Below are 15,917 nucleotides of genomic sequence, written 5' to 3' on the forward strand. Positions count from 1 at the left end.
GCCATCCACACCTCCCCGGGCCAGCCTGTTCCAGTGTCTGACCACCCTCACAGTGAAGAATTCCTTCCTAATATCTAATCTAAACCTACCCTCTTCAGTTTGAAACCATTTCCCCTTGTTCTGTCACTACCTGCCCTTGTAAAAAGTCCCTCCCCAACCTTCTTGTAGCCCCTTCAGGTACTGGAAGGCCGCTATAAGATCTCCCCGGAGCCTTCTCTTTTCCAGGCTGAACAGCCCCAACTCTCTCAGCCTGTCCTCATAGAAGAGGTGCTCCAGCCCTTGGATCATCCTTGTGGCCTCCTCTGGACTTGTTTTAGCAGGTCCATGTCTCTCTTGTGTTGGGGGCTCCAGAACTGTATGCAGTACTCCAGGTGGGGCCTCAGATGGGATTGCTGCTCAGCAGAGAGGGACCTGGGGTTGCTGATTGATAGCCATCTGAATGTGAGTCAGAAGTGTGCCCAGGTGGCCAAGAAGGCCAGTGGCATCCTGGCCTGGATCAGGAATAGTGTGACCAGTAGGACCAGGGAAGTGATCCTACCCCTGTACTCTGCACTGGTGATACTGCACCTTGAGTGCTGTGTTCAGTTTTGGGCCCTTCACTACAAGAAGGACGTGGAGGTGCTGGAGCATGTCCAGAGAAGGGCAACAAGGCTGGTGAAGGGTCTAGAGCACAAGTCTTATGAGGAACATCTGAGGGAACTGGGGTTGTTTAGCCTGGAGAAAAGGAGGCTGAGGGGAGACCTTATGGTCTACCTGAAAGGAGGGTGTAGCGAGGTGGGGGTCAGTCTGTTCAGCTAAGGAACAAATGATAGGATGAGAGGAAATGGCCTCAAGTTGTGCCAGGGGGAGTTTAGATTGGATATTAGGAAGAATTTCTTTACTGAAAGGGTTGTCAGGCATCGGAACAGGTTGTCCAGGGGGTATTTAAGAGTCATGTAGACATAGTGCTGAGGGACATGGTTTAGTCGGGGACTTGTCAGTGTGAGGTTAATGATTGGACTTGATGATCTTGAAGGCCTTTTCCCATCTAGGCAATTCTGTGATTCTGTCTCCAGGAGAAGTTTTGTATCATATGGTATGACTGTTCAGATAAAACAGTTGAAGTTGTGAGGTTACTGTTGGAATCTTGTGAAAGTCTGGAAATTCATGTTAAGATCCTTTTTCATGGGCCATTGGTGAAATCGATTGTCTTGCACTGAAGACCTTCAGCTGGCTATATATAGAGGAAGATGAGGAAGATGTTCCCTCTCCCCTCCCCATTGCAAGACTGGTCAGTTGTGTTGTAGATGGTTTGTGTCTTTGTTGACTCATCTGAGATTGGCCTTTGCAAGAATTTGATCAGTAATGTGGAAGAATAGTATGAATAGTTGCAAAAGAAGCTTTATTTGGCTATTGGTCAATTTGCTTTGCAAAAAATACTGAAGGCCAGAACAGATTTGAGCGTCTTTTTTATTAGGCTGTTTCATGCCTGTTTATCTTATTTTTTGCCTTGTGACTTGAAATTCTTTGGTTTCTTCTGGAATACTTAAGCATTGTGAAAAGTATTGTCACCAGTGACATAAATGAAATTAGGGCAGATGATCTAATTGGGCTTCCTGCTCTCCCTGTCTACCTATTGCTGTGTAATGGGCTGTTATTAGAAGAAATGATGCTAACCCTCTTCTTAACTGATTTCTTCAGAAAGTCACCGAACAACACATGACTTTTTTTAAAAATTTAGTTACAGATAAGCACCAGTTCAAACCCGAACACATGCTGTACAGATTCCGATACGATGATGGAACATACTACCCCAGAAATGAGATGCAGGATGTGATCTCTAAGGTACAGAATAGAATAGTTGCTATTATTAGGAATAACACACCAGAAATTGAGGTTCTGCTTGAAAAATAATGTGAAATATTATGCTAGGATAAAAAAAACATCCCCTCACACTGGCCTGTGGATATATTTATGTGAATCAAATTCAGTTTTCCATTTGTAAGGGAAGATTTTGGCTTGTTTTGACACATTTTAAATACAAAATCAAAGTTTGTTATTTTTTAGTTATTTTTGCTATTTAATGGTTTCATATGCAGGATGCATTGTCTGTGTTTCTGGGTGATTCTGAAGCTGATGTTTCAGTCTCTTGTATTTTTCAGTCTATTTTAATAGAACTCCTCCAAAGGTTTTAATTTTTGTTTTAAAATTTAATTTTTAATCTTTGAATCTTTTTGCATTATTTTGGTAAAGTTTATTGGTTAGTTGTAATTTCAGTCTGTAAGTAAAGTATCAATATATATATAATCAAATGCAGTGTTTTTTACTTTAATTACTCACTTTGTGTGTAGAACAGCAACCAGTGATTGGGAAAACCTTAATGGATGGAAACATTGTTTTTTTCTTTCAGATTTTGTGTGCTTTGCTTTCAAAGTACTATACCTTCAGAATTTTTTAATGCTACCTTATTCTTTTTTCATGTGTCACAGTGAAGCTTAGATTAGATTATAAATGTTTTCTTTCTCATAACTTATTAATCAATATTTTTATCTGGAAATATTAAGTTTTGGCACATGAAAATATACAGAAATTTGAACAGACTTTTTTTACTATCTGAATGAAGTGCATTTAGAACATATAGGCTTCCTTACTGCAGCCATTCCTCGTATGTTCTCTGTGGTGTGTACGTATGGGTAACTTACCTCCTCTTTCTCTTTAACAGGGTGTACGACTGTACTGTCGCCTTCACAGTCTGTTTACCCCAGTAATTAGGTGAGTCCAATTGGGAAATCCTTAGAGAGTCATTCCGAAGAAGTATATAATCTGAAGATACTGTGTTTGAATGTAGGAACCTAAGCCATCCTTTCAAGATTGGTCTCTTGGGAGTAATCAAACAAGACTGAGGGGCTATCAAGACAAAAAGCATAACTGACTCATTAAATGACTGCAAACTCCGTTCAATATGACCTTTTTTTACAGACTTTTAGAGCCCTCTAGATCCTAGTGGATATACTTATATGCTTACTGTAGGTATTAATACACTTCTTTACTAACACTCCATTACCTCATTTGGAGAGTTCCAGCTGCCCAAGTAAGATATGGTTGGCCTCCTCTGTTCTGTCTACACTGAAAGGTTTGACTTGCTTTTTAACTTCAGAGGCAACTTTTGAACCATTACAAAATGCTCAATTCATGCTTGCATGAACTTGTTTATAAAATACAAGGGTTTTTTGTTTGATTTTTTTTTTTTAACAGGGATAAAGATTATCACTTGAGAACCTATAAATCTGTGGTCATGGCTAACAAACTCATAGACTGGTTGATTGCACAGGCAAGTATACGTCTTTGGATTTATGTACGATTTGCATTTAAATTCTAATTTGAAAGGTAGTGATGTATTAAGCAGAATAACATGCAAACACTTTGTGCAAGGGTTATTGGAACAGCATGTGTAAGTGTAATCCTCTTAAATTAGTAAAGTAACAGAAATCAGCTGTCAGCAGCCATGCTGTTCGTCCCTTCTATGCTTATCTTCCTTATTTGCAATTCAACTTTAAATGTTTTAATGAGACTTAGCTTTGTGATTCAGCGTGTAACATTGTTCATGGCTTAAAATGAAATGGATAGGTTCTGAAAAACTCTAAATTACTACCTAGATGGGTAAAAGTCAGTACCAATTTGCTGTCATCAGTTCTGTTTTATTTTAAGCAAACTAGGAACAGGAACAGGGTATCCTGTTCACTCAGTAACAGGCACCAGTTTTATAAAATACAAGTTGAAGACTTCGACACTTTTTGAAGCTATTATGTTCAATTTTTATGAAGGATGCAGTGTTACTAAAATGTTTACATATTCATTTTTAACTATAAAGAGGTATACCATATAAAGGTCCCTTCCAACCCAAACTATTTTATTATTCTAGGATAAACATGTATATACTGTTTTATATGTAAGCTATAAATGTATATATAAAGGTGATGGTGGTAAATGTAGTCTACAGCCATTGCTAGCCCTGTGAGGTTATGCTGTTGTGCATAGAATCCATTTTGCTGCTATATTAAAATATATTTTACAAAAATGCTATGGTTTAACAGGGGGATTGCCGGACAAGGGAGGAAGCTATGATATTCGGTGTAGCTCTTTGTGATAATGGGTTTATGCACCATGGTAAGTAAATTCATTCTGTACAAGCTATGCTTACCTTTTTTTAATGCTATGAACACAGTTGGCAGAAAATGCAGGGGCTGGTAAAGATATTACAGAGGGGCTAGGAAGTTGTTTCATTGGATCGCTGGAGAGATCTGTGCTACAGTCTTCAAGAAAAAAAGAGCTATTGTATACTCTGTAAATCATTTTCAGTCAGTTTTATAGCCTATACCGAGGAACTCATCCTCTAAAGGATTTGGTGGGTGTAGTTTTATTAGCCACTTTAAAAGAAATTTTTTAAGTGGGAATATGTTTGTGCAGATGAGATGATAAAAATTTAGGAAATATGTAGGGAAGAATGGAGGCACTTTTGGGAGAATGAATGAAGGATGGAGGAGCATGACTTTCAAAAAGTGAAGTGGTAACAATAGGAGAAAGTGGACTGTAGAAAAATGAGAAAATCGGAAGGACAGCAGTGAACAAAGAACAAGGAGAGCAGAGATAACATGCAGTACCAAAAATGAGGTGAACAAGGTCACATTTAATACCATCAGAGGAAAGATTTCAGTGAAAGGGTTGAAGCAGTAGGTCATTTACTGAAATGAAAAGAGTAAGAAATGATTTTCTCATCAGCTTATTTAGAGAAGGAGGGAAAATTAACTTCCTCTCTGGCACTGTTCATTCTTTTTCCTTTGACTTTGAAACATACAAACTGCATCTGCCTGCTGTTCTAGTTGATTCCACATCCCCACTAAACCCATTTCTGATACTGAATTTGGCATGCTTCACCACCTGGAGAGTGCCAGAACTTGGTGGTGAGCATCTCCAGCAGCTGTCCAGCAGAACTTATCAAAGTAATGTTTTTAAGTCCTTTTCAGGAAAAAAAACCTTGTGCTTGGCATTTTCACTAAAACCATTTCAGGTTAATGTGTCTTCCTCAGCTTGGTGGAATCCAGATGTTGTAGCTGAAAATGGGCTTAGTGATACCTATCTGTAGTGAATCCAAATAAAAATTGTTGTTTATATTAAAAATTAAGATTTCGCTAGATTCACACACAAAAATAGTTTGCTAGCATTTGCATATATATGTGCATGTTCAGTATTTTATGGTTCATGAAAGACACGATATTCAAAAGTTCAAAAGAAATAGAGGATTAATATGTGTGGTTTTGTATCATCCAGTATTAGAAAAAAGTGAATTTAAAGATGAACCATTGCTGTTCCGTTTTTATGCGGACGAAGAAATGGAAGGTTCAAATATGAAGCACAGACTCATGAAACATGATCTGAAAGTGGTGGAAAACGTCATAGCCAAGTCATTACTGGTGAGTGAAACCCAGTAACTTTGTGCTTTGATGAGTAAAAAAATTGGATGTAATGATAATAAATTAGCACTGTGTATTGTTATTTAATGGGGATATAATTTAGCTCTTCTTAATACCTTTCTGAACAAAATTTTGAACAATTTTATTTTTCAGATTAAATCTAATGAAGGCACCTATGGTTTTGGTTTAGAAGATAAAAATAAGGTGCCAATTATTAAAGTGGTGGAGAAAGGATCAAATGCTGAGGTATCAAGTATTATAAATTATCTTCCCTGTTTTATTCACTTGATAGCAGGTGTATGCTTTGTACATCAGTTAGGAAAATCTATAGTAGTAGAAGGTAACAATGACAACTTTCCCAGAAAGCTGTGTTTTTTTCCTTTTTTTCTTTGGTTTTGTTTTTTTGTTTAAAATATTGCTCTGACTGTTATCAACACTCATTTTCTGCTCAGGTAAATTGTCATATTGAGCACTGATATAAAAGTTACAATTTTGTTTTTATACATTTTATAATATTCCAATCATGACATTAATCATGAGTGGAATAAACAGTTATGGTAGAACATGAAATGAGTAAAAAGCTAGTCTGTGAGTTGCACTTGTTGTTATTTCATAATAAAGGATGTATCAAGCTTTGGAGCTTATTACAGATATTAACTGATACTGCAATATTGTCATAAAATCTTGATTAAGACTAGGTCTTGTATTTAGGTGTCTTCAGAATGAGTGTTTACTGTACTTTTCATGTCAGTTTAACTAGTTCTAGAAGCATTTTGTGGTGTCTTTTATGTGTGTTATGTGAAGGAGGCATAAAGAAATGTGCATGTCATTGTTCCTATTGGGGTTGCATGCCAGCAGAAGAAGATGTAATGTTAGTGGTTATAAAAGGCAAACATATACATAACTGCTATTTGTTTTCTAGATGTCAGGCTTGGAAGTTGGGAAAAAAATCTTTGCCATTAATGGTGACCTGATTTTTCTGCGACCCTTCAGTGAAGTGGATTGCTTCCTGAAAGCATGTTTAAACAGCAGAAAGCCCCTGCGGGTTCTTGTGAGCACTAAACCACGGGAGTAAGTTGTCATTCCTTTGGGGGAATTTTTATAAACTACAACTGAAGTGAATTTTAAAAGACCAGGGAAACTTCAGACAACACTACTGTTATTTTAAATGCTGTATCTAATCTGACTTTGTATAGTCAAGCGATCTGATCTGCTTTGATTTTGTTTTATTACAGTTGTCAGTCAGCAAAAGCGAAACACAAGTGATTTAGATCATCAGCTCTGCCACTTTAAATACATGCAGGAACCACAAGTGTAAATGAAACTTCCTTGATTACAATTGCAGTTTTGATCACTTATCTCTCACTGTGTTTACTAAATAAGTTCCTCTGTGTGGGGACTAGTTGCTGGTTTGGCAGAAGTTAGTCTGTAATCCGATGGGCCCCTTCAGCCTGTGTGCTGGTTGTGTAAACAGCAGGAGCAAGCAAACATCTCCCCATTTTTATGAAACAGATGCATTTTTGTACGCAGTTTTGACCATTCCTACCTGAATGCAATTTTTGTTACATAAAAGAAATACAAAGTGAGGCCTAATGGCTGGGTTATGTAAAGTGAGTGTGTAAATGAGCATAGGTCTATTAGTAAAGTTAATGCTGTTGTTGCTAGTTTATACAGGAGTAAACTAGATGAAATTTTGTAGGGTGAGGAGGAACCATCCTCTGTTACCAGACCTGGAAATGGCTCTGGTTCAGCAGTAGAATGGAGACATATTTCTTCTGTAAATAAACAAAGGTGTCTTGAGAAATACAGTGGCACCCTGAAACGGGAAAATGGCATAATGATGATTATCTGGACTGATACTCCAAAAAACCCTCCAGGCAAACAAACAAAAACAACAACCAAAAAATTCCCCAAACCAGTAGGTGATAGTGTAGCAAGCATAAGAGCCGTATCTTGGCCTTTCTTTAATGTAGATCTTAGTTTAATTTCTGACACAATTTACCAGTGAAAGTGTGGGTGAATTTCAAGGCTGACTGAGATGATCTAGTGAATGAGAGTTCAGAGGAGTTGAAGAATTTGTTAATCAGCGCTGCCTGCTTTTTGTCAGGAGCTGCTGATAGCACAGCTGTTTTGGCAGAAGAGACGGTTCTCTCCTAAATTCGTAGCCTAAACTGCCAGTGATGGTTTTTCATAGCAGATTGGCATGTGTACAAAGCATTTTCAGAATGAAACCATATAGATTGTATCAACTTTAGTCAATATATAAGTATATCAAATGATGCTATACTTATGAAAATATTTCAAATGAAAATTTATTAATCTCAAGAATATTCTAATATTTAAAAAAAAATTATAGACTTCAGTAGGTTTTGGATCTCACCTCTGCTAATAATAATCTCTAAATGCTAAACATATGTATACCAGAAAAAAATGAAAGTGCAAGAAATGATGCAATGATATTATGCAGAACTACCTGCAAATCAAGTTTATTACAGTCCAAATGTATTTTAAAGTTGCTTTTCAGCATCAGTTTGAATTTGTCTGCTTTTGCACTAGCAAGTAGAGCTCAGGGCAAAGATCCCTTAAATAATAACGGATCTGGCTATGGAAGTAAAGGCTGCAAAGTTAAAGCAGTGCACTGTTATGCATGACCTAACTAGCTTTGATAAGGGCTAATGCAGCTTTTTCTGGAACCTTAGCTGATATCACGTGGATATACTAGCTTAATTTAGGTGAGCTCAGGGCTTCATTTTAAGGAGTAGATGTGAATTTTGATACTCAGAACTGTGTTTTTGTTGATTATGTTTGTCACTGTGTTTATTGCTGTTGCACTTAGACCAAGCAGAAGCATAGCACGATGTTCATACAAGTCACATGAACAATAGTATGATATTCTTACTTTACAAAACTCAGTACTTTGCATACTGCTCAGAAAAACTGCAACAAATATTTTTTCAATGAAACTCACCGAGCAGACACTTATATGTTAAGAAATTTTGATATGGATCTAGTCGCTGCAGTCTTCTGCAGCACATCTGGCAAGAACTGCCATGATCTGTGGTCCCCAGGCTCTTGTCCTCTTGGCTGAGAGACCGCCTGCCTTCCCAAGGCTTTCAGTGTTGCTGTGCTGTGGCAGCTTACCTAAGCCACAGTCCCTTTGGGAGGAAGTTTAAAGCTATGGTGGTGCTTTGGTCATAATTGGCATAATGAATTTCCCCGTGAAATAGTATTGCCTTCCTCTGTTTGGTTTTGGTATCTCAGCTTACTCTTATTTCTGATGTCACTGGTGCAAAGTATTTGGATTATGAATGATGCTGAACCTGAAACTGTGAATTGGGTGAAAGTGTGAAGTCTTAACACCCTTGTAACCTACTTTTTGCTGTTCACTTTTATCTTGAATAATAAAATATTCCCTTTTGCTACATTCATATTGAATCTTTGCTTGTATCAGGACAGTGAAGATTCCTGACTCTGCAGATGGACTTGGATTCCAAATCCGGGGCTTTGGTCCATCAGTTGTCCATGCTGTTGGGAGAGGTAAGCCATAAAAGCTGTAAATGGTAGTGTTAAATATGTATTTTATGTCTAAATGGCATGGCTGAGATAATAAAAATTAGGTCCAGTGATTCAGCTTAGATCCCCCTTCCCCCCCACCCCCAAGAAACAAACAATATTAAATAAAACCAAATAAGATTATTTTGTATTCTTATACTTTGTAAGCTTTGGATAGATTTTCTGGCTTTTTTTTTTTTTTTTTTCTTTTTTGTATGTGTTTATACAAATACAGGAAAGTTAAGGCCGGGCATTCTTTGCAGACTAAGGAATAGCTGATGGGTGCAAAATCACCTTTTTTGGTGAATAGGTGTTGGGAACCCCTTGCTTCCTGAGCCTTAATTTGTTAGGTGGCCATGTAGTTCTGCAATGTTCTGAAAACATTTTACAGAAAATGCACTTTTCAGAAATCTTTTCAAGGGTGCTAGTGACTTAGTCTGCCCTAGTAATTGCGGATGTTTCCTCTAAATACTGTTTTGTCCATTTTGTCATTTGGTTGTCAGGTGCTTGCCATCCCTAACTCAATATGTTCTTGACTGGAGCACTGGTGATGAAAGACATGGAAGCATTCTTTCTTGCTGTCACCTGTTGTTAATGGTAGAGCCAACTAACACTGTATTTTCCGCTGTTGTGGGGCAGTTGTGTACTTCCTCCCCCCTTTGTAATTCAGGAATTTAAAGTGAACTGGTCTGCGAAGCAGCCAGATTTGAACAGAACTCAATGACTTTATTTTCAAGGCTATGGTGCCAGAAATGAGATTTTCAAGAGAAAGTCTGATAAACTACAGACTGTCGAGCTGATGTGATAATTATTTCTGCACCTGTATCTCAGTTCAACTGCCTATATTAATTAAGCACATACTTTATTCCAATTAATTTATTCTCAACAGTATGTAAGTGCTTGCTTGTGTGGTTTGCTAAACCTGAAAGATTTTAAGCATATGCTTAAATACTTTGCTGAATTGGGACCTTGGGCTTTTGAAGAGAGATTTTTTTTTGAAAGAGAGACATTTAATAAGGCCTATTTACATTTTTATGTTTAAATATTTTTTTTCGGAGGGGGCATTGCAATAGCTGGTAATGATGTAATTTCTAAATACTTTCTTTGATATTAGATTTAAAATGCAGCTATCATCTAACCTGATAGTACCTAAAATGAGGGAACTACAGGTATATTCTTTTAAGTTATTTCATTGTCAAATATGCTCAGCTGACAAGTCATGACATAGCTTTTCTATTTGTCAACTGTGCAAATTCGGTGTAGCCTTTTCTTTCATAGCAGCTAGCTTCTGCACCTCAGCCTTGCAGTCTCTAGGCAATAGTTTTGACTTCCTTGTCACCTTTGTGGTAGTATCAAGAGAGACCTAGGGAGGCAAATGTTTAGGAAGCTGGAACCAAGGTCATACTCCAGGAGGCTGTCTTTCAGGAGTGGACTTGAGTCACACTGAAAAGACCTGGAGACAGCTGCTATTTTTGTAGTACCTATTCAGTGGGTAGAAGATTTTCCCGAGGTGACGATTCCATTGTGAAAATAAAACACCAAGCTGTATATTTTATGGTGCTCAATGAGAATGTTTTCTTTTGGGTATTTTTTCCCCCATAAAAAAATAATTAGAGATTTCCTACTTGATTGTCTTTGGGTATTTTGATTAAAACTATAAGGCACTCTATTAATAAACTGAGTTGGTAAGAAGATTAAAATAAGAACAAGATCCTTGGAAGTGTCTTTGGATTTGGATATTTGGATATTTTGCATGTTTAACAAGAAACTCTAGTATGCTCTGGTATTTCTTTATGAATTGTCATAAAGCTTTTGTGTTGTATGTAAAGTAGAGACATCCGGAGTAGTGAAGAAGCTCATAAGCTTGGGGCATATAAAAGAATTCAGAACAAAAGTGGTCTAAGCTATAATTAGTGAGTTTAAAGCTAAAACCTTTTTATCCTTTTAAAATCCTTTTCTTTAAGACAAATGTTCCACATTTTCATATTATTAATCAATATTTGTTTTGTAAAACAGCCTTTAGAAAATAGTCTGCTCTCTTTTTATGGAATGATCTGCTGGGGAACTCCATTTGCTTGGAGTCCAGATGACTGCAGAAGCACCCTGTGGTCAGGGGAAGTATGTAAGAATCAGTGAAAGCAAATTCTGATTTCAAAATGAGGCTTTTGGACTGTAAACTATAAAGGAGATGTTTAGGGAAAAAAGTCTGTTAACTATGTGGGGTTTCTTAACAGGAACGGTGGCAGCTGCAGCAGGTCTCCACCCTGGCCAATGCATCATCAAGGTGAATGGAATTAATGTCAGCAAAGAGACTCATGCAAGTGTTATTGCTCATGTCACAGCGTGCAGGAAGTACCGGCGGCCAATGCAGGTACATCTCACTTGATAATCTTGTAGATTTTCTTCTAATTTTTTTTTTTTCAAAGTAAACAATGTGGTATATATCTCTGTCTGTATATGTGTTGTGTTTCAGTGGGATGAGAGGAAAGGAGTAGTGAATAAGAGTGAAGGGAAAGACCCTCGCTAATATACTGAACATGACATTATATGATATGGAATATCCTATTGGCATATCCAGATACCAGTTTAGCTTATTAATTTAAATATTCCTCACCCCACCTAGATCTTGCACTTGTAGACTAATAAAACACAAAGTCCTTCAACTTCCAGCAACAAAAATGAAAACATTGGCATGTTGTCAACATTATTCTCATAACAAATCCCATGCTGAAACCAAAACACAGTGCCATTCTAGCTACTAAAAAGAAACTTAGCTCTGTCTCAGATAAAAACAAGGACAAGTATATTCTCATCATGATGGAAAGGGATTTACACAGCTGGCTGCCTGTTCAGCAGCAAGAGAATGAAATGCAAAAAGCTGATCTTCTTCCAGAATTTTGTAACACTTCAGCACATAGAGAGCAGAGTGCACATATTCCATCTATAAACTCTCTGTGTTCCCATTGCATTCCATTCGTGGGAATAAACATGCATTCAGGAATCAAAATTTCCCTTTTTTAATATAAACATGCAATTTTTGTTATCTTTTTCATGTTAGTTTAGGAGAAAATCTCAGACTTCCAAGACACAAATTTAAGGAAGAAAACTATAACCAGCGGGATTCTATAATGTAATTTTTCCAAGCCCCTGCAAGTTTCTCATAAACTGTGAGCGATATCATTAATTAACTTCCCAAACTCTTCCAGTGCATGTTAATTGAGAAGAAAAATCCAATTAAAGTAGTGCAATCCTTCTCTCTCACCTACTGCATAGATATGAGATAAGAATTATAAGTAGGAGTTAGATAGAACTGTGTAATGCAAATATGGAAAATGTTTGTCTGCATACTTGTGTTTAAACACAATACAGAATTGAATTTGTTACACAGCATGTCAAGATCAAACTCACCTTTTCTTTAAAGGAAGATGTGCTCTAGTAAAGAGAGGGTGCTTTGTGCAGTGGTAGCAAAACTGGCTAGAATAAAAGATAAATTAAATTCTTTATAGCAGGTATGTTCTCTCTGTGTATAACTGTAGAGTTCCTATAGAGATTAGTGACATCCAAAGAGGGTTGATTGGTATTGGGTGGCATGAATGCCTCGATATGCAAAATTATGCCTTTTTTAAATTGACCTGTGGAGTACATAACTGTTTTTCCTATACAGAGTATTTATTTCAGTCTTAAAAAGTAGCTGATCGTAATTCAGCAAATCACAGATAACTAAAATCCCTCAGAGTGACAAAAAAACTTCATTTAGGATGTAGTGCTATCAAATGCCATGGGAGACCTGTCTAGACTGAAATAAATGGCAGTATTCACACTGGTGTCAAGACAGCTAAAATTTCATTTCCTATTCAGAAATTTTGGTTTTTAATTATTTGGAAGATGACTGTGGATTTCTCCTATTTTGTAAGTACAGTGTGTTAGCCTATCATTTAATTAACATGCACAATGTATTCTCTCCTGTGGTTGGCAATTGCATACTTGAAAGGGGAACTTTTTCTGTTTACTGTATATTCCACTTCTCTGGATGAGGAGTCTTTCTGCTTGTCTGGAGCACATGAAGATTCATTTCAGATTCTTACAGTGCGAATAACCGTGTAACTTCTGTTGGATGGTGTTTATATTCTTTCTTGTCTGGATAAAGAAAACTGAAAGCAGATTTTACATCTTGGACTTAAAATTTCTTTGCAGTGATGCTAATCATGATGTGACAGATTTATGCTTAGTTTGTACCTCCATAATCCTTTTGGAGAACATTGCTCCAAATCATATTGCATTATATCTTGTGTTAATTTTTGAAAGAGGGACTTCCAGTGTAAGCAGTTAGACCTTTCATTAGGCCACACTAAGTTCAAATAATGAAGAAACTCTTAGACATAAAGTACATCTCTTAATGCTGCCAGGTAACCCTGTCAGACTCCATAAATAAACAGCAAGCTTTCAGGTGTACTTGCGAAGAAGCGCGAGTTTCAGAAGTGTTTCTATTGATCAGCTTCTGCACAGGTGTCCTCCAACAATCAACAGAGCACTCCAAAAGTTAAGCTTCCTTATTAAAATATTTCAGTGTCATTTAGTGGAAAGTAAGGCATGGACGAATCTTGGAAACCTAGAGAGAAATAGTACCTTAATCATACAAAAATGTAGTTATCTATGATTAATGGGATAAAGATAGCAGCTGAATATTGTGTATTAGCAAAGCATAATCGAATGTACTTGACATTTTGCATGAAAATTGTAACATTCAGATTAAACTTTTACTGTCCTTGCTTAACTTTGAATTCTTCCCTGAACTTCTTTATTAAGTCTGTGAATTCATATTAGTCATAATCATGTCATTTATTCTGCTGTTGGAGACAAAGTGATTAAATGACTGTCAAGCTTCTTTTGAAGTGTAAGGAGGAGAGTAGTCTGGACATTCCATGCTTGATAGGCTCTTCCACAGGGATGTGATGGGCATGTGGCTGTGAGGGGTGAGAAGAAGATGTAAGGCGTACTCGTGGCTTCTTCATAGCTTGTGGGACCAAGGCACTGTTCCTGTGCTCCTGTGTCACTCAGTCACATAAGATGCTGGACTTTTGGGGCCGGTGATTCTGTCCTTTTTGGAGGTTTTACTGATCTGAGCAAAAAATAAAGAACCTCTAGTAAAATAACTGTAGTAAAGGCAAATATAAGTAATGAGGGCTGTAGTGTATATTCTTCTTGACAGTAACACATGGGTGATAGATAAGCTGGACACACTATATATTTGGTTGGTATTCCATAATATTTGTCAGCAGATTTCTTGTCTTGAATACGTTTTAATCTGCAGTTTGATTTGAAATGTCTTAAATTATTTTTGGCAGAGAGATGAAACTGATGGATGTCATGCTGTCACAGATTTCGTACTGTCTTGTGACAGTATACTCTGAAATAAAAAAATAAGTGGACCAAATGCTTCAGATGGTTTTAGACAAAGCCAAAATTCTCTGTAATTTTCAAAATACTCTTTTTAACTTGAAGCTCAGAAGGCAATAAAGCTGATAACAATCAGGGAATTAAAGCAATTATTTAATGTTTGAGAGCAGTTAAAGAAGTTGCTATCAATTGCACTTGCAAAGCTTTTCCTAACTGTCTGGTTTTTTTCTTGTTTTTTAGCAAGATTCTATACAGTGGATTTACAACAGCATTGAAAGTGCCCAGGAAGATCTTCAGAAAACAAACACCAAGCCCTCTGGAGATGATGGAGGTGATGCCTTTGACTGCAAAGTGGAAGGTATGTGATGCTTGTTTTGATTTTGTTGTTGCTCAGAACATTGGTGTAGTAGCAAGGAAAATACAGGAACACTTTAGGGAAAATCTGTTCAATTTTCACTCATAGGATACATAATCCTAGGAATTACCTGATTTATTTTCACCACTAGTAATCATTTAAGGCTAGATTAGATACATTATTCACTACTGCATGAGAAATAACAAATCACTTGTCCTTCAGATTATTTTCAGGCAATTAACATTTAGATAAAGCTGCATTCGTATGCATCGTGATAATTAAAGAGACAGTTAACATATGAGCTATATTTATATTCTCTGGGTGAATTCTGTTATTGTGGTTTCACTTCTGAATGTTGGCACTTTTCATGGTCATTTCTTTCTAGTTTATTTAGAAGTTCTGTTTTCCCTTTTTTGTTGCTTTTTTATGTCGCTGGATTATAAATGAAATTGAATTAGTCTCCTTCAATAACTGTTTGTAAAGAGAGACCGCTGTGGCTTGTCTGTTCATCTCTTTAGCAATCTAGTACTTTAGCATCCATAAACCTACTGCTGTTCTGATTTTTAAATTCAGCTGGTACCTGTTTTTTTTATGAACGTTTTTAAATAGAATGAAGAGAGCATATGTGTTTCTAGTATGTTTATGTACATCCTTTTAGTTTCTTTAATGGCCAACACTCCTGAACTGTTTTTTGTTATTTTCTTTATTCTAGAGGTAATTGACAAATTTAACACTATGGCAATAATTGATGGGAAGAAAGATCATGTGAGTCTGACTGTTGATAATGTTCATCTGGAGTATGGAGTGGTTTATGAGTATGACAGCACAGCTGGAATAAAGTGCCACGTGTTAGAAAAAATGATTGAACCAAAGGGATTTTTCAGCTTGACTGCAAAGGTATGAAGTAATTTTTGTATGTATTAATTCTTACTATGCTTAATACCAATGGAGCAACACCTGTCTTTTGCTTATTGTTAGGATTATCCATATTTCATTTAATATCTTATAATTGGTCACCTTTATCGCTCTGACATTTTGGAGGATGATTGTGTACTCAGGAAGCAACCTAAGTTACAGCATGATTATAAATTGAGCCTCTAAACTGAAAAAATGTGAAAGAGCTTTAAAGTCTTCCATTCTTCCTGCCCCCCCTCCGCCCCCCC

The 15,917-nt window shown here is 36.8% G+C and overlaps 1 protein-coding gene across 1 annotated transcript in view; it reads left to right on the forward strand.

The window, feature by feature from the left end:
• Positions 1-15,657, forward strand: part of LOC104527486 (phosphatidylinositol 3,4,5-trisphosphate-dependent Rac exchanger 2 protein) — a gene marked incomplete at its 5' end in the record, with an annotated part of 23,284 nt that extends 7,627 nt beyond the window's left edge. Inside the window, 11 exons of the mRNA XM_010171213.1 lie at positions 1,721-1,824; positions 2,702-2,751; positions 3,235-3,310; positions 4,074-4,146; positions 5,308-5,450; positions 5,604-5,696; positions 6,373-6,521; positions 8,902-8,987; positions 11,237-11,373; positions 14,640-14,757; positions 15,467-15,657. Of these exons, the coding sequence (XP_010169515.1) occupies positions 1,721-1,824; positions 2,702-2,751; positions 3,235-3,310; positions 4,074-4,146; positions 5,308-5,450; positions 5,604-5,696; positions 6,373-6,521; positions 8,902-8,987; positions 11,237-11,373; positions 14,640-14,757; positions 15,467-15,657 (1,220 nt within the window). The remainder of the gene's footprint in view (positions 1-1,720; positions 1,825-2,701; positions 2,752-3,234; positions 3,311-4,073; positions 4,147-5,307; positions 5,451-5,603; positions 5,697-6,372; positions 6,522-8,901; positions 8,988-11,236; positions 11,374-14,639; positions 14,758-15,466) is intronic.
• Between the last annotated feature and the right edge of the window lie 260 nt (positions 15,658-15,917).

This window comes from Antrostomus carolinensis, unplaced genomic scaffold, assembly GCF_000700745.2.
Source record: "Antrostomus carolinensis isolate BGI_N321 unplaced genomic scaffold, ASM70074v2 scaffold14447, whole genome shotgun sequence".
Classification (NCBI taxonomy): Eukaryota; Metazoa; Chordata; class Aves; order Caprimulgiformes; family Caprimulgidae; genus Antrostomus; species Antrostomus carolinensis.